Source organism: Elgaria multicarinata, chromosome 12 (assembly GCF_023053635.1).
Source record: "Elgaria multicarinata webbii isolate HBS135686 ecotype San Diego chromosome 12, rElgMul1.1.pri, whole genome shotgun sequence".
NCBI lineage: Eukaryota > Metazoa > Chordata > Lepidosauria > Squamata > Anguidae > Elgaria > Elgaria multicarinata.
This window is the reverse complement of record NC_086182.1, coordinates 9,955,889-9,977,645: the sequence shown is the minus strand read 5'-3', so window position 1 is coordinate 9,977,645 and position 21,757 is coordinate 9,955,889. Positions and strand designations below refer to the sequence as shown.

The 21,757-nt window shown below is 41.4% G+C and overlaps 1 protein-coding gene across 1 annotated transcript in view; it reads right to left on the bottom strand.

Annotated features, from left to right (window-relative positions):
* The window catches only part of NSD3 (nuclear receptor binding SET domain protein 3), a 98,379-nt gene that overhangs the window by 49,280 nt on the left and 27,342 nt on the right, over positions 1-21,757 (bottom strand). Inside the window, exons 5-13 of the mRNA XM_063139319.1 lie at positions 19,894-20,045; positions 17,649-18,161; positions 15,093-15,219; positions 11,998-12,098; positions 9,498-9,543; positions 6,763-6,893; positions 5,552-5,680; positions 2,623-2,749; positions 1,620-1,817 (exon numbers count right to left, since the gene is read on the bottom strand). Of these exons, the coding sequence (XP_062995389.1) occupies positions 1,620-1,817; positions 2,623-2,749; positions 5,552-5,680; positions 6,763-6,893; positions 9,498-9,543; positions 11,998-12,098; positions 15,093-15,219; positions 17,649-18,161; positions 19,894-20,045 (1,524 nt within the window). The remainder of the gene's footprint in view (positions 1-1,619; positions 1,818-2,622; positions 2,750-5,551; positions 5,681-6,762; positions 6,894-9,497; positions 9,544-11,997; positions 12,099-15,092; positions 15,220-17,648; positions 18,162-19,893; positions 20,046-21,757) is intronic.

Genomic DNA, 21,757 nt, shown 5'->3' with positions numbered 1-21,757 from the left:
TCAGATGCCTCTTGCATTACTATTTAATGGGTTAATACTTAATACTAATAATAGTATGGTCACTGTAAAAACCAACCCTCTTCTGAAGAATGGGATATTAAAGCATGAGGCAAATTTCCCAAATAGCATTTTGCCGGTTTGTGTTTGCATTTTGATTAGACCAAGGAAGAGGGGACCTGCCTGGGTCGTAATGTGCTCAAGTACTGATGGATGGAGCTTTGGAACAATGAATACCTCTGCAGAATTTTCTACAGAATTTCTTTTTCCTGCAAATCAAAAGAAAAACTCCCTGTTCTATTTCAGTCCGCATGTCTCCTCCACTGCAAGGAGAGCGAGTGCCATCAGAAGAACCACCTGCGTTTTCTTTGCCTTGACGAGGTTCAAATACTTTGTCTGCTTCCTCTCAAGAGAGCCTCACAAGGTCAAAATTGGAGATCCCAGATCCTTGAGGCTCTTACCATCTTTGAGAATTCTGGCCATACATTCATACCTTCTACAGCTTATCTCAAGGGTATTCTAGCCAACCCAGGCAACATTCAATAAAGGCATTTCCTAGGAATTCTTAGTAAATGTCTCTCAAACAGACAGCTCTTTCTGCATGTCAGGCCTCCACCTATCTATATTCCTTGAAGGGAAAGCCCCACAATTTTGTATGCATCAAGCACACCAAACGGTTTTACACACAAGGCATCAATAACTAAGGAAAATATGATAACACTTCGTGCTATAGCAGCGAGGGGCAGAAAACAGTTCTGTTAAGGTAACTGAAAATAAAACAACATATGCTGCTTTACTTATTGGTTGCCTTAAACCTCTTGCTCAGTGCAACAAAAGACAACCTGTCTCTTAGGGCAGATTCACATGTAAATTATTTCCCACTCTTTAGCGCAAACTAGTAAGTCTTGCAGATGTGCTTAGAATCTGAGACTAATTCAGCATCCCTCTGGGTCTGATGCATGAGCAGGCAAACATATAGGCAGACATTATGATTTTCCTCCTGTGCATGAGAATTGCAGTGTCATAAGCAGCTCTCAACTCCAATTGCTGTGGCCCAGCTTAATTCAGAGTGGATTCATATATATATGTATATTATGCAGAGGTCTATTCTCTCCCCACATCCTACCCTACAGATTGTGTTCCACAACATTCTATAATAAGCAGCCCAAAGGGGTTTTGCTTAGTTACAGAATTCATATCTTGGCAATGGATTGCCCCATGATAAGGCAGCTGCAAGAGCTGGCAGCCTCTATTCAAGACTACCAGCACCATGCTATCCTTGCACTGTGGGAAAATAAAACAGCACATTCTACGAGGTAATTCAGTGACAACATGAATGCCTCATACCTGGATGGCTGTTTCAGCATTATTAGGTTGTCCTGGTGTCCCCGGACCCTGTTTCTTTAGTGGCAGCTGGAAACAGAGGATCCTATCCAGGTAGCTCACTGCTGCTCCTCCTGGAAATCTCACCATGCCTTCCTACTCCTAGCAATTCCAGGATCAAGCTCAACAGGATGTGTAGAAATTGCAGAAGCCTAAATACTTTGGGGCTGTCATTACAGTGCCTCAAGACAGTCTGCAGTATTCTGCTTTGCCCCAAAGAGATCAAGTGGCTCTCTTACCTTTGCTTGCTTTATGAATATCCTTGTCCATAGAGCAGGCAGTACAGCAGTGCTGTGGGCAGCGGAATCCTCGGGACTCAAATACAGCCGTAGCAAACTTGCGGACGCAGGACTCGTGATAAAATTTACCACATGCGTTGACAGAGCAGCGTTTCACGTCTTTGCCAGGAAGCTTGCAGGAAAAGCACGTATGTTGTCCTTTAGAACAGAAAAAGAGTGTGTGTGTGTGGGGGGGGAGATCAGCCAGAGCTTAAAACAAAGTGCGCCAAACAAAACAACAGTGACAGGTAGCAGTTGTCCTGGGTCACGGTAGACTTCCTCAGACAGAGCTGACAGGAAGAGAAACCAACTGTGAATTCCTACCAGCTTTCTGAGGCTGAGGAATCTGACAGCCCATCAATGCCACTTTCCTCAGTTACTCAGAGTGAAGGAAAGCATCATGGATGGCAGTCAGAAGAGAACAGAGATCAGCCAAGATAATAGTAGAAAAGAGTTTACTCTTCCTCTTTTTCTTTTCTTTTCTTTTTTTAGCTATCATACCACAGAACAAGGTCTAGGCTGGAAAACCTGAACACTTTAACACAGATGCCAACCATGGTGTTTTTTAGGCCCCTGTTAAAGACCCATCTCTTGACCCAAGGCTTCCCCGAATGATTGTGGTGCCTTGTTGATCTCCTTATTAATTGCTGTGCTTTCAGTTCTGGTGTTAAATATTTTTAACATTTTAATGGGCAATTTCTTGGTATTTGCAAGTATGTATATTAATCGCTTTCTGCAAATCACTCAATGTATCTTCTGATATAGTAAGTGGTATATAAATGGATTAAAATAAAATAATAAACTACGAGAAAGAGATAAAGTACATGAAAGGAGGAAACCAATGTATTTATGGGTGAACACTTCAGAATAGGAACACCAAGGCTGAGCGGAAGAAGCTGCAAATTGGAGCCTTTGGCACTCCAACCAGCAGAATTCCCGAGGCAGCTGTCATTCACTCGTTTACCGTTTTTGCACTCCTGGCAGACGAACTTCCCGTCGGGTTGCGAGCTCAATCCTAGGCATTCTGTGTGGAAGACCCTGTAGCACTCGCCTTCACAGGACACCAGGGACTCGCCAGAGCTTTCACAAATCTTAAAAGAAAGTAACTGATATGAGAAAACAACACTTCAAGTTTCCATCCTGGTTTAGTGCTGTGCTTTGCAACTGGCAGTACTTCCCGGTATATCAAGAGGCACGAGTAGCACTAGTTATAGAATCATAGAATAGCAGAGTTGGAAGGGGCCTACAAGGCCATCGAGTCCAACCTCCTGCTCAATGCAGGAATCCACCCTAAAGCATCCCTGACAGATGGTTGTCCAGCTGCTTCTTGAAGGCCTCTAGTGTGGGAGAGCCCACAACCTCACCAGGCAACTGATTCCATTGTCGTACTGCTGAAAAGTATCAAGAAACCATGAGCCCAGGTGGGGCTATTCAGATGAAGGGGCAGAGCTACACAAATCAGAGAAGGCTTGGTTACAACTGGCTGGGGCCACCAGGGAAAGAGAGCAGGGCTAGCCCCAGTGTACTCCCCACTACTTTCTCCCATAAAACTGAATGGCGGCCATCCTTTTATTTATTATTTATTGCATTTTTATACTGCCCAATAGCCAAAGCTCCTTGGGTGGATCACAAAAGGTTTGTGGGTGAAGTTTTGTGGGTGAAGCAGGAATTCTAATTGACTTCATTGGTTGAGAGTACAAAGTCAGTGGGTGGTAATTTATCAAAAGTGATTTAATGCAGAACACACAACCTTGACCATACAAACCTAGTTAACATGGTTTATTTACCGATATTTATGAATTGTTCACCATAAAAGACATTCCTAAGTGATATACAAACAATACATTATAAAAGCATAATAAAACAGTGTATAAAACTTAGGAGAGACAATAGCATGACAGAAAGAAGCCAAGGTCCTCATTCTGGGAACATTTATTGGAACAAGCGTGCTTTCAAGTAAGCATCAAAACCTCAGAAGGGCTGGCACCTATCTAATCTGTACTGATAGGGTATTCCAGAGACTGGGCGCTATGATACTAAAGCCCCTATTCTGAGCTGTCATGGATGGACTTGACCTCCGAAAGGCATGGTCAAATCCATCTATGGTATCTTCTAATACCATAGAGAAGATTGAGGGGAGACATGATAACACTCTTCAAATACTTAAAAGGTTGTCACACAGAGGAGGGCCAGGATCTCTTCTCGATCCTCCCAGAGTGCAGGACACGGAATAACGGGCTCAAGTTAAAGGAAGCCAGATTCCGGCTGGACATCAGGAAAAACTTCCTGACTGTTAGAGCAGTGCGACGGTGGAATCAGTTACCTAGGGAGGTTGTGGGCTCTCCCACACTGGAGGCATTCAAGAGGCAGCTGGACAACCATCTGTCAGGGATGCTTGAGGGTGGATTCCTGCATTGAGCAGGGGGTTGGACTAGATGGCCTTGTAGGCCCCTTCCAACTCTGCTATTCTATGATTCTAATGAGCACAGCAACTGAACAGGCAGGTAGGGGGTCAGACAATCTCTTAACTATCCTGGTCCTGAGTTCTTTAGGGCTTTGGAAACCAGTACCAAAATCTTAAACAACCCTCACATAATCCTCAGTTTGTTATAAGGTTTTCAACTTCTGAGCTATTTAATCAGACTGACAATGTGAGTAAATATAAAGTTGGGGAATTGTGAAAAATATATTTTTAGACTAAATTCTGCTGTGGAGTGGGGTGGAGTTCATCCTTTATTTAAAAAAACCACAGCTGCACTGCATGTGATCAATTCCCATTGATTTCAGACCTCTGCAGATACACAGAACCCCAGAGGACTGACTTCTGTTTTAGTTTTGAAGGTTCAGTTGTTTGCTTTTGTAATGGCTTACGACTAATAAGCAAAACTGTTTACAACAGAGGAGAAATACAAAACACTGACCACATCGAAAAACAAGTACTCACACTTTAACAACAACAACAACAACATCTAAAATCAATATAAAGCAACCCTCCCTGGTGTCATTAGTATGAGACTATCAAATACATGGGAATTAATGAATTCCTGTTACATTTTGGCCAGTACTACTGTAAATGTAGCCACTTTCTGTGTGCAATTTGCTTGCTATAATTTGTAAGCAAAAAGTATATTTATTTTCTTAAATAGATGAATATTTATTTATTTTATTTACAATATTTATATACCGCTCCCCATTCAGGAATTTCGGAGCGGTAGACAAATCGAACAAAAGAATAAAAACAGAATAAAAACACAATTAAAAAATGTATTTTTAAAGAAACAAAAGTAATTAGGGAAAGGCTTCCTGGAACAACGGCGCCAAAAGGAATACAAAGTTGGCGTCTGCCGGACCTCCAGAGGCAGGGAATTCCATAGGATGGGGGCCACCACACAGAAGGCTCTTCCCCTGGATAGCAGGAGAGAACTGATCCTGGGCACTCAGTTATAGAGAAGTTCTCCCCAATCTAGTCTCTCCAAGTGTGTTGGAATACAACTCCCATCATCCCCAGCCAGCATGGCTATTTACCCCTGGTTGGTTGGGGATGATGGGAACTGTATTCCAACACATCCAAAGGGTACTAGGTTGGGGAAGGCTTCTACAGAGCATCTGAACAAGCAGCAAGGCTAACCCTTAATTTCGCCAAAGGCAGAGAAATACAGAGAAAACTGTTCCGAGGCATATTACAGTGCATGCAGTCTAAAGCTGAAAAATGTATCTAAGAAAGGGACGAAGTATTTCTTAATAAGTGGTAGTGTTGACCTAGTCCTGGCAAAATGGTTTTCTCTGAAAATGGTACAGCTCAACCCCATGCATGCTTACTCTGAAGTAAGTCTCATTTTCTTAAATGAAACTCCCTCCCAGTTGGGACTGCAACTGACTTAGTTTTAATTTACCTGACAAACGGTGTCTCTCTTACTTGTCCCAGAACCTCTTCTTGACAAGCTCGAGTCCACGGACTGTACATCAGAAGCGTCAGCATCTGCTGCAGCTGAGGGACTGTCTGACTGCTTTCCAAAGCTACCCTAAGAGGAAAAAAACAACCATTTTCATATCAACAACTCTTTAGAAGAGAAAAACTTAATCATAGGATATACACTGGATTTTCCATTAAATCTTCTAGGTCTCACTTTTGGTCAATTCAAAAAGGTATGCTCTGCTGTTTCTACGTATATATTTCTCTATCTATCTATCTATCTATCTATCTATCTATCTATCTCTATATCATATCTATCTATATATTAAATCAATACAATGTGCAAAGGGGAAAAATATCATAGCTTGTGCTAAGGAAAAGTGATCTGCACCTACATAACCCAAATTCTCTGATAAGATAAACTGAATTCTATGATGTATAAATTAGGCAAACATGACACTTATTTTGTGTAATTGTATAATTTATTCTGCCAGGAGCTATACTGGGCCCTATTCTCTGACCACTGGAAATCTTATTCAGGAACTCTTCTGGCTTTGTTCACTAGGTATTGGCTAAAAACCCTACCCCTCAGAAGAGCAAGCTGAGATTCCTCAGAAGCTGAATTATACTGCCAGCAACTTTCCCGTACTCCTGAAGAGTCGCAGCACAAATCCAGCCCTGCCTATAATGCTCACTTTCCTTTGCCTTCAATTTAATGCTCAATTTCCTTTGCTTTCACTACAGTGGTCTCCAGCGCCATATTTATTTCCAAGAATACCTCTGGGCACCACATGGGTCCCAGAGGCATTCTTAGAAAATAAAAATGGTGGGTGTTTTCAGCCAGCACTATGTTTTGAAGTGTGCTTAGAAAAAAGAAAAAGTTAAGTGGGGGTGGGAGAGAATGTCCCGGGATGCTAAGAAGGGGTGGCAGTGAGCAACCTGGATGGTTAGAGGGGATTAGGGCAAATATGTACTCAGTTTCTTATACAAGTTACTTGTTGCTGAACCTTACCAGTCTGCCTTCTGAGAAAGATATTTTGTGACTGGCCATTTTATGAATGGACAGACCCCAGCCCGATGGCAACCTTTTTTTAATGAGAGTGCCTACCACACACTGTCAAAATTCTGAATGTGCTCACTGGCTTAAAAGGGCTGGGAACCCCGACCAAGGAAGAAATAGCAAACATTTACCTGTAGATCATTAAGTCCTCTGGAATCTGAGTCAGATGTATCTCTGTATGCCGAGCTAGTTAGTTCTACATCTGTTGAGGCACGACTCCTTTTCTTTAGAGGCTTACAAGAATCTGAAATCTCACTGGCACCTTAACACAACATACTGGAATTAATCTTAAAGATCTCTCAAATGTATGAATCAGCAAAGGAAGAAATACGTCAGAGGGGACAGGGGAGGAACGCAGAGAGGGAATTGGCAAAATGCCACACTTGGTTTAAAAGCTTTAAAATTGCAACTTTTCAGATTCTTTGTAAGAGCAATATGATCTACAGTTTTGAAACAGTTAGTTTTTCATCTGCAAAAAATTCTGTTCAACTGATGGATAGCTGACATATATTTATTTTATTCATTTATATCCCACTTACAAAATAGAATCTTTCCAATGCTGCTTATAAGCGCTACACTAAAACCATTAAAAGCGACATTATAAAGTAGATCAACGTAAACCCTTTTTAGAACAGAATCTAACAGCCAGCATAGAGATACTGTTTTATCATAAAAAGCCTTGTGGAACAAAAAGGTTTTCACAGCATGTCTACATGCAACGTGAGAGGAGACTTGGCAGGTGTTGGGTTTTTTAACTGCGACTTGTCCATTTACTGTGACTTGTCTATTCTTGTACACAAAAGGCAATATTTGAAGCACTTAGCATCCAACGCCCTTTATCAAGCCCACAGGAATGTTAATATCTTTCTATATGTACACCTGAACATTATTTTTACCGCACCTTGGAGGGCATACTAAGGACATATTTATTTATTTATTTATTTATTATTTTATTTTATTACATTTATATACCGCCCCCCCAGCCGAAGCTCTCTGGGCGGTTTACAACAATTAAAATAGTAGACATTAAAAGTATACAATTTTTTTAAAAAAACATAAAAACAGTATAAAAACAACAACAGTATTCATTTAAAACAACAATTCTGGGGTCCATTAAAACAAACTTAACGTTATTAAATGCTGTTAAAATGCTGTTAAAATGCCTGGGAGAAGAGAAAGGTCTTGACCTGGGGCCGAAAAGATAACAACGTTGGCGCCAGGCGAGCCTTATCGGGAAGATCATTCCACAGTCGGGGGGCAACCACTGAGAAGGCCCTCTCCCTTGTTGCCATCCTCCGAGCTTCCCTCGGAGTAGGCACTCGGAGGAGGACCTTAGATGTTGAGCGCAGTGTACGGGTAGGTTCATGTCGGGAGAGGCGTTCCATCAGGTATTACAGACATACACTGTTTCAACGATGACAAGCACCCAGGGGATGGGGGTGGGAACGACAGTCTCCTCCCTGACCTTCCCACCGCAACCTGTGTAAAGGCTGGAATCCAAAGAACTACTTTCAAAACGTCTAGAGGCCAAAGGGCTTTAGATTCTCAAACTCAGCCACCCCAGCAGCTGAACTGAGACAAATTGCTTAGGAAAGTCTTCCCACAAAAGGGTTTTACAGCATGCCTAAATGCGATAGTCTTCTGGGGCATCTAGAACCAGTTGATTTTCATCCCTAATCATTAGTCAACTCATCCCATATGAGAGACTATGGGCCATTGCATTAACTACTGCAATTGGAGGCCAAGATTTTTCAGCAGCATGGGGCATGGAGGGGGGAATAAACAAGATGAATTATGAGAACAGGGACAGCCCTACACTGCCCTGGTATGTGCACATGGAAAAGCCTTTCAAATGAACCCTAAAATAGCCTGTTGTCCATATGCCCAGTGTCAGGGATAGGCCTTGTACCTATATCTGACATTTTTCATAGACTTGGACCTGCATATGCTGTGTATTCTGTCTTTGTGCCCAGATTCAGGTAGCAGGGAGTTCCCAGTTCTTAGCAGAAGGATGGGACTCCTGGGCCTGAGGCTTAACCTTTCCTGAAGTCGTGGTAACGGGGTCAGCTCAGTAGTGGCAGGCTGAGATTGACAAGTGCGTGACGGATCTCTCTGGTGGCTCTCTGGTGGCTCAGAGCAACCTTTCTTGGGACTTCGTTTTAGGAGATTGGCCATGTCCCTTTGAGGTGCCAGCGTATGTGGCGTCTGGAGATGCTCAAAGATGTTATTGGCGTACCCTATTCACACACCCCCTCCGAGTGTTTGCCTTAAGCATTGTTTCAGAAAAAGGAGCCTAAAGCTTTCTAACCATCATTCAGCTTTAAGTGTGTTTTGGAAACACTGTAACCATTAAGCTTGTCTACCGTGTGATTTCCTCAATAAGAGAAGTCTCACTGATGTGAGTGTCTTCTCCCAGCTTGCCAGCACGTGTGAATGCCAGAGGGAACAGGCATGAACATGACACCCAGAGATCCTGCTTCATTCCCTTTTGATTTGACCTGTTTGCTTGGTAGGCGGTAGGAAAACAAGCCAATAGGGAAGCAAAACTCTCCTGTCTTTATTATGTGTGGTGGGCTCAAAATGTTTTAAGTCTAGGAAAAAGTCTGTGAACTCCAGCCATACTTATCTATAAAATAGCATGGGGACGACAACAACAAGATGAATTATGAGAACGGGGACAGCCCTACACTGCACTGGTATAGTGCACAGAAAAGACTATTAGGCAGGTGGTTGTCAGATTGGGGGGATAGAGAATCTACAAGAACACGCCGTCGATTACTTTATATTTACACACGCAACATGAATGGCATAAATAAAACTGAAAAGGCTATATACCAAGTTTTGGTTTACAAGCAACCACGCTCACCTTTCTGTAATCCAGTCTTCACTGCTGTCTGTGGGACTGTTTCTACCTGTTTGGACAGGAAAACGAGCAATTAATAGAGGAATTTCCTTGTCCCTAGTATAAAAGAGGAAATGAATTTTCAATGCAAGCAATTAGCATATAGGGAACTCACGTTGTCGGTCCATCCCCCCGCCCCCCAACTCCCACCCCAGCAAGATAGGTCTGTTCCACCTCTTATGGATTTAATTGAGGAAGCTGTCCCTGAACCAAATGACAAGGCAGGTCCGTGTTTACTTCAAGTCATTCATTTTGTGTACTAAGCGATGGGATAGCTTTTTCTTGGGTGCAAGAAGCAGATGAGAGGTTTTAGCAGCCATGCCCTGGGCTACAGAAAAACCTCACAATAGCTAAGAAAAGGAGAGAGAAGCAGGACATTCAGGTTCTGTGTGACACTTAACTTACTGCCCCGTCTTAAAAAGGCACCTCCACCCAGCAAGTGCCTGAGCTTCTGAGGCCATGGACTGTTCCTCTGTATAGAGTGCTGCAAAGGCAGAGGAGGAGCAGGAAGGCAGAGAAAACCCCTTGCAGACCTCTATACAGCTGGAAGCACAACGTCAGTACAGCGCATGGGCAGGCAAGTTGGCGACCTCGTGAAAGCACTTCGTGGCCCTCGTGATCAGTGTCTCGGATCCTACATTGGATGGCGACTTTCTGCCAGAGTACACCCCAAGTTGTGAATTTGGTAGTTGCAAGCAGCTTCTTTGTTAAGATCTTGCTTTTAGGCTAAAAACCGTAATTTGAAAAAATAAAATAAAATAAAATTCTCCACAGTGTGGTTACATATGCATGTAAGAAACACGTCTCAAATATTTATTAAGGATTATTCTATAAATTTTTTAAAAATATTTTATTTCATTGTACAATGGATAAAAACATACAATAGAAGGATTTGTATAGGATACAATTGATAATACAAAATATAAAATCTAGACAATCACTTGTATTTCGCTACCACTCACTGCAACAGAATTAACATTGTGTCTCTCATTTGTTATTAAAATTCCAGTTATAATTTTAAAACCTAAAGGATGCAGAATAAAATTTGGAAATTCACTGAAACAAAGCTTGACTCTGGGAAACAAATATGGTTGTTGAATCCTAAAATATCAGTACGCCTTTCTGAACATATAACATATCCAAGCTTAAGCATTACAGTGCATCTCTGACCATTAAGCTTTCTTGCCATATGCTTTTCCTGAAAAACATCAGTACAGTATACTATGTTGTCTTAATTAGCTACATAGTATAAAGCAAGCGAGACTACTTGGGGAATGACGACATGATTCTTGTACCGCAGTTAATTAAAAATATATAAATTACTACAAGTTTATCTTCAAAAAGGGAAATTTCAACAACTGATGCAAAAGGATTTTTCTGTGCTACTTCCAAGTATTCAATACTAAATCTGAGAAAAATGTGCTGTAGTCATATTCTTTGAACTTCATCGTTTTGGAAATCCAACCAGAGAAGTGTTGTGCAAGGGCAGCAAAGCAAAAGCTAAAAGTTATTTTTCAGAGAACTCATATTTCTCATATTTCATAGAAGAGTGAAGATGTGCTTTCAGCTTCTTAGCTAACCAAGAAGTCTTGTGCAACATGCTTAAGGTTTATTAAAATTGTCATCTTAATTTTAAGAAACCTAACTTTTCCAACATGACTTGGCTGTTGAAAGAACTGTGTTAGGGAATGTTTTATTACACAGGGTCTATTTTTAAGCTGAATTCCTTTTAAATTTTAAATTAGAGCATATTGAAATGGTTGAAGGAAAAGACACAAAGGTGATGGCCACCTTGGAACTTGCAAAATCCACAGGTCGCATGGCTGCCATTCTTATGGAACTTGCCTATTTTTCTTCACTTTGGAACTATTATTTTAAAAAGCATTACCTATCTTTCTGAGGTCCATATTCAAAAGGAATACCCTGTACACATTGATTCTACTTAAAAGACAAAAAACAACCCATAATGATGTTCTTTCCTGCTTACTGTCAACATAAAAGGCTATTACCTTTAAATAATTATCATGCTTCGTCCATTTTCAAGAGTAACCAAACAAATCCATCTAACTTCGTTTTGAAAAAACGAACAAACTAAAACGTAATACAAACCAGCAGCTAAACCAATTATAAGACAAGAAGGAAGCTGATAGCAATTCCAGAGAAAACACTGAAACATAAAAGCGCTCTGCTTGTAACAGAAATAGCAAAAATAAAGGTATCAGCTTCATGAGGAGTTCTTGTGTCACCATGTTCCCATTTTTCCAAAGCATGACCAATGCTGTAAAAGGATACCAGTTAACAGCAATGTTTACTGAGGGGGCATATTTCAGAAGGTATAGTCCAAAAACAAACCCAAAGGGAAAAATGGAGGGGTGGGTGGGAGAAATTAAAAAGGGCATCAATATAAAAGCCACAACAAGTATGAATACAGTATATTTTAACTCTCTACATGGAGGAAGCCAACCTGGTCCTTTTTGATCTTCTTCTTTGGCACAACTTCAGTGGATTTCTCAGACTCTGAGCGAGTTCGTATTGATCTTCTCTGATGCTTCTTTTCTACAGAACCTGAGGGAAGAGAAGGGTTTCCATTACAGGAGTCTCTCTCTGCCTCTCTTTCCTCAATGAGGGATGACGTTCAATAGCACAGTCCTGATTTCTCTACATTCTTCTTTGAGTGCATAGACTTTAATCTGCCAGCTGGCGTTCTGGCTGCAGGCAATACATCTCAGTGCTTCAGGGAGAGTCCTGAGTTCGGGAAAAGACCAGCTTTAATATGAAGATAAAGGGGAAGCCTAGAATTCAAACTATTAGGAAGAGGCGATTTTTCATGTTCAGAACCTTTTAAATCAATTATGACTTTAAATTTCGCAGGATACCAACTACACCAAGATGCAAATATGTTCTGAAGTTTATTTTCAAAGTATTTGCCTATCTAGGACAGGGGTGGACAACCTGTGGTCCAAAGTCTAAATTCAGTAGGCCTTCAGCCCAATTTCTGAACTTCAAGCAATTTGTTCAGACTTTTGGCAAGAGGCATATATATCCCTTACCTGGCAATCTGCTGTATGGAAAGCAAGAGGGAGAGAGAGAAAAAGGGGGTGGCAGAAGCGAAAGAGAAAAGGGGCAACGAACACCCTTTAGGCTCTGACCCATTACTGCCAACATGCAGCCCCTGACTGAGGGAATGTAGCCCTTGCCAGAAAATAAAAGGTTACCCGCCCGGATCTAGATGTTTCTGAATGTCTTTAGTTTTGGCCTCTCAAAAAAGGTAAACAATTCTGAGTGCTCAACTTACAAGATCCTGGGTTAAAGCACAACCAATGTAGGATAGTTCTACAAGGCTGAAATTGACAGGCTCCTGTCAGTGCTTGATTTCTAGAATAAGATACCCTAGAGCTCAATGCCTGAGAGCCATGTGTCCTGTTCTCCACAAGATTCATAGCAATGGCATTGCGAACACACTCAGAGGTTTCACATGTTCTGGGACTGGGACTTTACAATAAAAAATGAGTATCCTGGGCTGAGCTCTATTTCCAGCCATTTTTGGAAGACACATATAGAAATGGGGAATTTTCTTACCTGTGAGTTCTCCTTCTAGTTGTTCATCACACAGTGGTCCCTGCCATTTGCTGTGAAGGCAGGAGAAAGACTGTGTCTAGGGAGGAAGTGGGAGGTTCCTCTTAGTCCAGCCCCCACTATGTCTTTCTTCTAAAAGAACCTGCCTCCTACTGGGCAGAGATGAGATCATCCCAATGTCTGGACCACTGAATGGTGACAAGTAGGGAAAACGAGGCATCTCGGGAATGAGCAGTATACAAACACTATCACACAATACACTTTTGTCAGTACTGTGACCCACACAGAATACATCGAGGGGCTCCCACCCCCACAATTAAGAAGTGGTAAATGCAGCTGGGTCACACAGGGAACACACAGTTTATTGGAAGCATCTTTCTTTCTTCTGCACAATCCAAGCTAAAATGACCACGAGCCATGTGAGAACACAGCTGCACAGCTCCCACTCATTCCGAAGGAGGTATTGGGCCGCACGGCCTGCAAGTGATTGAAGACTGATTCAGACTTCAAGCCTTGCTTGTCTAAAATACCAGATTAAAATCAGATGTGCTTCATCGACGAATGTTTGGGACATGACATTAAACATATGACCAGATCTGAGCCTGAGTAGGAGGAGGTTTGAGGGGGTTCTTCAATTTGTTAAAGGTCAACCTGTGTTTGGTTCTTCCATCAGCCCATCTGTTATTGTAGTACAGGCTATTTCCTCCTCTGCCTGGATGTGCAGACGCATGTAGAAACACGGATAGTTATCTCTCCCCACTGGAGGAAACGCAGACTAGTAACAGCGAACTGTAAGTTTCTCATGTATGAGGCCCAAATTTCAAACCCAACACTTCCAGAATTAAGCCATCTTGGGGGAGGATTAGTCCTCAGTCCTAGTCAGAGTTTGCCTATACAGAGGAAATAAGTCCAGTGCTCTGACTCGGTATAAGATAGTTCCTTATAACTGCTCCCAGAGCCTTCCAAATCGTACTAGCCTATACCAAACCCTGAGGCATTTTCTAAAACTCAGAACATCTGCTACAGTCTCTTTCCTGGATTAGAATAAAGATGGGAACATGCAACCAAAATGCTTATCCCCTCTCATCATATGATGCTAGCCTTTCCATCTGCAGAAGTAATTCACAAGCACTGTTTAAGAAACAAAACAAAACAAAACAAACCCCAAGAGGCCATTACTTAAACCTGGACAAAACTAACTTCTAAATGCTAATTGCTTTTATGTGTGATTCCACAGAAACTACTCCAAATGATGAAGTATTGAATAAAACATAACCTGTTAGTCTTTTTTAAAACGTTGTCAAAAAACACCTCTGGCTGTTTCCTGTGAGGTAGGTTGGGCTGTGAGATACTGGGTGTTCCAAGTCACTATGCCAGAGTGCCTTCCTTTTCAGGCTCCTCTTGGTGTTGCCTTGGTTCACCACAGGAACTTAAAATGTTCCATAGGAATGCAGTATACAGTGTACAGACACTTTTGAGGGCTAGAGTACATTTGATCAGATGCACCTTGCATGAAAGCTTATACCATAATTTATTGGTTACTGTTTAAGATGCAAAAAGACATTTTGTTGTTCTTGTTGCAGGAAAATAATATGGCCACAGCTCTGGAACCTGTGCTACCTCACAGGGTTGCTGGAAGGATAAATATGGGACAGTCCCATATATGTTGCCCTGGGATCTTTGAGGAAGTGCTGATATAAATTATGCAAATAAAGGAAATTTAAAAGCTTGCGGTTAGTTAGTTTAAGAGTTTGTAACTAGAATGACACCTACATTACTTAAACTGCTGCAGCACAAAGGTGTGAAAACCCCACCACCCTATGTTAATTTTTTTCCACAGTAGCTATTACACATTAGTCACTGATCTGACATAATCAAGATAAGCTTATGGCTACTGTACTCTCAAGATTTCCCCAAGTTTTGTGTCCTTTGAGAAGGGCTGATATATCTGGACTTAACCCAGGAGTTGCAAACTTTACCTACTTGCCAACCCAGAAGACGATTCAGGAGAGGGTGCACTTTGTGAGGATGCTCTCTCGTTTCGTTGGTTTGAGACGGATGTGAGTTTGTCGTGGCCTTTGATGATTATTTCTGGTTTGTTTCCTATACCCTGTTTCAAATAATAAAGATCACGTCAGTGATTACTGGACTAGAGTTTCTGGTCCTTAATTCATCTATGAAAAGAGCACTTTCAAATCTGTGTGTGAGACTGTGTCTGTAAGTGTAAGTGTGTGTGCGTATGAGAGTGAGTGTGTGTGTGTGTGTGTGTGTGTGTGTGTGTGTGTGTGTGAGAGAGAGAGAGAGAGAGAGAGAGAGAGAGAGAGAGAGAGAGAGAGAGAGAGAATGAATATAGTGTGTGTGTGTGTGTGTCTTATGCAACCCCTTCCCCAAACAGCATGTAGAGTATCCTCATTTTCCCTCCACCCACTGCAGAAGTTTATGATTCACCATTTGCCTATGCACTTGAATCACTTCCCAAACACATTCCTCTCTGGAAGTACTCATGCCCATGGCTTCACAAAACAATAGGTGAGGTGCCTGGCTGTTTCACTTCAGACTGCAGGCAGTGGTTCACTTAATTACATGCTCCTCAATATAACATTCCCCCCTCCCCCACCACTGCATGATTATAGAAAGCTAGAGATTCTAGCTCAGTCCATTTCCTCTGCCATCATGTTAGTTATCTATATGCAGGGAATGGGGAGGTGAGCCACTACCTGTGGTATGAAGTGGTACAGTCCAGACAAAGGTTCACTTTCTCATCTGCTGTTTGTAAGAACTAGACATTAAGAACTGCTTTCTAGGTTTAGAAAAAGATCCATTTAGTTGATTATAGTACTATTTCCAACCAGATGCCTCTGGGAAACTCACACACAAAGAATGAAGGATTTCCTCTGCTTGTCCTTTGCACAAAGGTAGTGTACCCACTGAATACTAGATAATGAAGTAATGAATATCCTATTTTTTCCTAATATATACACCTTCTGTGAAGAAGCAGCATGCTGCATTTATTCTTAATGTGTTCACCATTGATATCCAAGCATTTTAAATGTATGTTTTTGTGGTTTCAAATTGTATGTTTTTCTTATGATTTCCAATTTTTGTATATTGTTTTTAAGTGTTTTTATCCTATGTAAAACACCTAGAGCGCTTCGGCTATGGGGCAGTATACAAATGTAAATAATAATAATAATAATAATAATAATAATAATAATAATAATAATAATGTCGTCATCCCAAACTTTGCCACCCCAGCCCAACTCAGCTTTCACAACCCTGATCTTCCAAACTGGGCTTTGAAAGCTCAGGAATGGACCAAAGTCTCACACATTCCCTACTCCCCTCCATCACTTTCTGGTCTTCTCTAATCAGAGTTTACTGTGATGTCCAAATTAGCAAACTATGGTTAACTCCCTGACTCCAAACAAGGATTTGAAAAAAACATGGTTTGAAGCGGGCTTGCAAGGCGCTAACTACAGTTTGCCAACTCAGATGTCATAGTAAGATGTGATTAGAGAAAAAGTAAGTGGAGGAGAAAACCAACAGAATGTTCCTTCGCCTCTAAAACCATGGTTTGAATGATATGAATTCATGACATCTGAATTGGGCCACTGTTTACCAAAGCCTGATAGCAACCTCAAAAGTAAAATCTATTACTACAGTAATTTGAAAGTTCTCTTTCTCTTGCTAGTTCCGAGAGATCCATAAATACACACTTTAGCTCACCAGTGGTGAGTTAATCTTTTAATCTGGCAAGACAGGCTCAGGACAGTATAGGAGAGAAGACTCTGTGGCCCCAAGTTTTAGAGAGACAAGCACAATTTGTCTTTTGATTGGCCATTAAGAGCAGTTAAAATTTGTGGACCCCTTACAAAGCTAAACAAAGAAGGCTCAAAGCTTGGTTTGGTTTAAGCTCACATTTTAACAATAGGCAAGACTTAACCATACTAATCTAAATTATCTTGGTTTTGCAAAATACTGTTATGAAGCTAGGAAGGATAGGGCTATAGATTCCTTGTTTGCCAAAGACTGTAACTATGGACAGTTCTTTTATACTTTTAGCAGTTTGTTGATGTATTATATTTTTAACCTGACACTCTCTGTTGTATATTTAGCATATATTTGCCCCAGAGAAGATAAGCATACATTCTGATAAACTGTCACAACTGAGTATAGGAAGTTAGCTGCTCATTTTCTGGATGCCATCCATCAGCTCAGACTAAATAAGCTATCATATGGGGCATCTGATTTCACGTTACATATCAGTCCAGAAAGTCAGTTTGGTGAGTGTACGTAACCCATGACGTTTTACAGATGAAAGAATTCAACAAAATATTTTAGGCAGCTTGAAAAAATCATATTCTGAAACACAGGTAAATATACAAGATTAAGGCTGCAATCCTACACACACGCACCTGGGAGTTAGTCTTACTGAACTCACAAGGGCTTACTTTTGCGTAGACATGCACAGGATTGCACTATAAACTTCTTAATTCATTGTACATTTATACCCTTCACAGGAAAAATAAACGCCCTTACCTTGGTAGAGTAAACAAACTGATCAATGAACTTTCCATTCCCAGCAGCATTCTGGAGAGCAAAAACGTGTTCAATTTTAACAACTGGAGACATATTACATTTCTGAAGGTCCAATGTCCCTTGGTGCATGGTTATAGATGCTGGTAAGGATTTCCTGGCTGCAGCAGTTTTCCATGCTATTTTCACAGGAGGTGGTTCTTCATCCACACTTGACTGCCTTCTCTGACTATGTCTCCGCACCTCAGAGTTGGATGGCGAGGATACTGCCAAAACCTCATTGGTCTGTTCCGGCTGAGGGCTAGGAGATGGTTTAGATCGCCGGTTCTTTTTAATCTCTGTCTTAGGTGCGACAGTTCTCTTGGCTTTTGACAAACCCTCCTCTGGCTCTTTATCTACGTAGATGAAGGTGTACTGTTCTATCCTCTCTTCCCGAGACATTTTCAATGCTTTCTCGGCATGGGCAATGCCAATATCCCACTGTGCACGCTCTCTCTGTGGCCTGGGTTTGCGAATCTTAGGAATAAAAGAGATGGGTTTATTGCATTTATTCATTTCCACTTACAAAACATGCAAAGTTGGTAAAATGTCTGGTTACAGCTCCCATTTTAAATCAGTAGTAGTAGTAGTAGTATCCTGCCTTTTGCCCAATACTGGGCCTCGAGGCGGTCTTACAAAATTTAAAACATACATTGTAAAACCTACGAAAAGAAATGTAAGAAAACCAAACCCACATTTAAAATACACAACAAAATTACAAGTCATTAACATAGATGGAGGACCAAATTACTCTCCAAAGGCCTGCTGGAACAAACAACTTTTATTAGCCTGCTTCCGAAAGCCCATCAAGGAGGGAGCCAGCCTAGCTTCCCCGGGAAGAGAGTTCCAAAGCACTGGAGCAGCCACCGAGAAGGCCCTCTCCCATGTTCCCACCAAACGTGCCTGTGAAGATGGTGGGACTGAAAGAAGGGCTTCTCCAGAAGATCTGAAAGCACGGGCAGGCTCATAAGGGAGAATACAGTCTTTCAAATCATGGCTCTGTTCTGAACATATCACTACAACACAGGCGAGTCTCTCAAAGGCTGACAGGATAGCAAGACCACATCACAGAGGAAAAGTGGAAAGCATTAAAAGGAAAGGTCAGTAGTGTTAAAAATGTATTATGAGCTAATACCCAGTGTCCCAATTTGCATGCAATAGTAGCAAACTGTGGGTTAATTAATTCATGATTAGCCGCAGTGCATCCCAGGCATGTTCTGCTGCCAATTTGAATATGCAACCCCTGATTGGGTTGATCAGGGGTTTCTATGTGACGTCTAAGCCCCGACACTATGGGCTAGTTTGACAACACACAGGACTCATTGAGGGTTGTTTAACCCACACTGGATCTGCGCCATTTTGAGTATATAAACCCCACTCAGGGATTGCTGTGTCATGTGAACCCACCCACCAAGGGTTATTTGAGGGATAAGTAGCCCTCACATAACCCTACAACAATCCAAAGGTTATGCAAGAGTTGCTTGACCCTCAAATAACCCTTGGTGACTAGGTTCACAAGACACGGCAACCCCCAAACAGGGGTTGCATATTCAAATGGTGGTGAAACACATCTGGCATGTGCAATGGCAAATCATAGGTTAATTAACCTGCCTTAGCTTTTATGTCCTGTCATGGTAAGACAGGCTTAAATGCCTTTAACTCTCCCTTTTTCCATCTCTTCTAGGATTTGAAAAATATACAATATTATTTTCCAAATTTGTCAGACAAAGCTGTCTAATTATGGTTTTATTGATACTGAAATTGTGATTATGCAATTCCATTTTTAATATTAACCTAATGCAAATGGAAACTTATATATGCTGAACAATAGCTTCTGTATGGTTTGAGACCACGTGAGACAGGGCTGACCATGATCGTGACAAGCGCCTATGCGGCAGAGTCTTGCTATTTACTGTTTTACTCTGTACAGCACCATGTACATTGATGGTGCTATATAAATAAATTAATAATAATAATAATAATAATAATAATAATAATAATAATAATAATAATATATTTCTTTTGCCTAAGGGGCTACTGGTACTACTTCTGTGCTCCTCTCCCCAGAGAGGGCAAGCCCAAGAAGCAATCCACAAACCTGACTGGCAGGCTATCATTGCAAACAAACAAACCCATAAGCTGATAAGCTTCAGCAATTGTTCTCTCACCCTACCGGTAAAATGAATTTATCATTTCAGATTATACGCACCTTCTGTTTTTCAGAGTGGTTCGCTTGCTTAGCAGCCTCCGCAACCAACTGATCATACTGTTTACGTCCTTTGTACTCTCGTACCCTCTTCTCATGCACCCATGCCCTCTCGGGCTGGTTGCTAAAGAACTGAACATGATATTCTCGTGCACCTGAAATTGAAAGAAAACATTCTGCTGAGAAATCCCACTGACACAAATCTCCTTCACTTTTTGGAATAAATACACTCCCACACCGTTTTGAGCTGCGCAGACAATAAAATGTTCCACTTTATCTTTTGACTGCAGGGCTTACTAAACATTTACACTGTGTGATAATCACTCCTAAAAGGATGTGGGCCTAGCCAGAAAAGGATTGCCAACAGAGCTCCAGAGCCCTACATGTGGAATCAGGAGTGCACTATGCTAGGATTCTCTCTATGACTTTCTTATGGTTTTCATGGCTACTGACTATTGTACTCTGCTCATTTTTACTTAGGAGAACAGGTTTCAGGGTCTAACTAGACCCAATGTCATCTGTGCGAGGGCTTGCAAATAATGGCTACACATTCCTTCTCTGGGATCCAGGAGCACAGGGGCAACAACCATGAAGATCATTCCCTCAGGGCCAAACTATAGGTGATGTTAATTGCACATTAACAGCATTCACACACATATTTAGTTAGGTAAGAAGCAGCTATGGACAAGCTGGAACAGCCTCAGAACTGTATTTAACTCTCTCCCTATGACAAAGTCCTGACAAAATCATCTCTCCAAAGTTGCTAATTTGCATTTCAAGGGAAGATTCCACTGGTATCAATGGGAGGCAATGGGGTTCACATGACATGGTCAACTCATGCCAGGCACACGTAGCTGCGATTTTGACTATGCAACCCCCAACTGGGGGTTGTGCCATGTCATGCAAGCCTGGCCATCATGGGCTATTCGAAGGTTAAACAACCCTCGCATAACCCTACTATTAATCAATGACTGTTTAACCCTTGAATAACCCACAATGGCCAGGCATGTATGATATGGCACAACGTCCAATTGGCTGAATTGTGGATTCTATTTTGAAAAGGCAACCAGATGCACCCAGCTCATAACCCACGATGACCTGGCCGTGTCCTACGAACTAGGTCACAGTGTGATACCCATCAGGAATTATTTGCAAGGCTGCTTATGGAACAAAAAGGCCCTACAAGTGAAACACAATTCATTGTCTCATTAGACAATGACTACCTTTCAGCCTCAGCTCCTCCATCAAACAATTGAGATACTGATCCAAGTTACAGGCTTGTAGAAAGAGGGCAGGTATATCAGAGCATTTATGATGCTGCAACAGTGCCTAAGTCATAATGCATCAAATGCCTGGAATATGGTTAAGCCAATCCCTGTTCCCTGATCTGCTTTTCAACTGATGAAGAGCAATCAAATTGTGTGTTATTGGAGGGCACATTAATCTCCAGCCAGTATTCTGGGGAACAGAAGTGTATTTGGCTGCACAGTCACGCTCCAGAATAATAATAATTAGACCCATCCAGTGGAATTTTAGAATGTTTTTAGGATGTTTTAATCATGTATACTATGTTTTTAACCCGTTTTTATGTTTTATATTCGCTGTTGTTCCCTGTCTCGATCCACGTGGAGAGGCAGGTAATAAATAAATAAATTATTATTATTATTTAATATGCTTTGAACACTTGAAATGCACTACAAACATGCCAAATAGAATTATCATCACTGATGCATCATCATGTTATTTATGTTGCCTGCAGTCAGGCTCTTGCCTAAACTACCAACCTGGCCCACGTTTATTGATAAGGTAATACCATTTTAGATATGCAACACAAACCTACAGTTTAAGAGAGGCATTAACCAAGTCA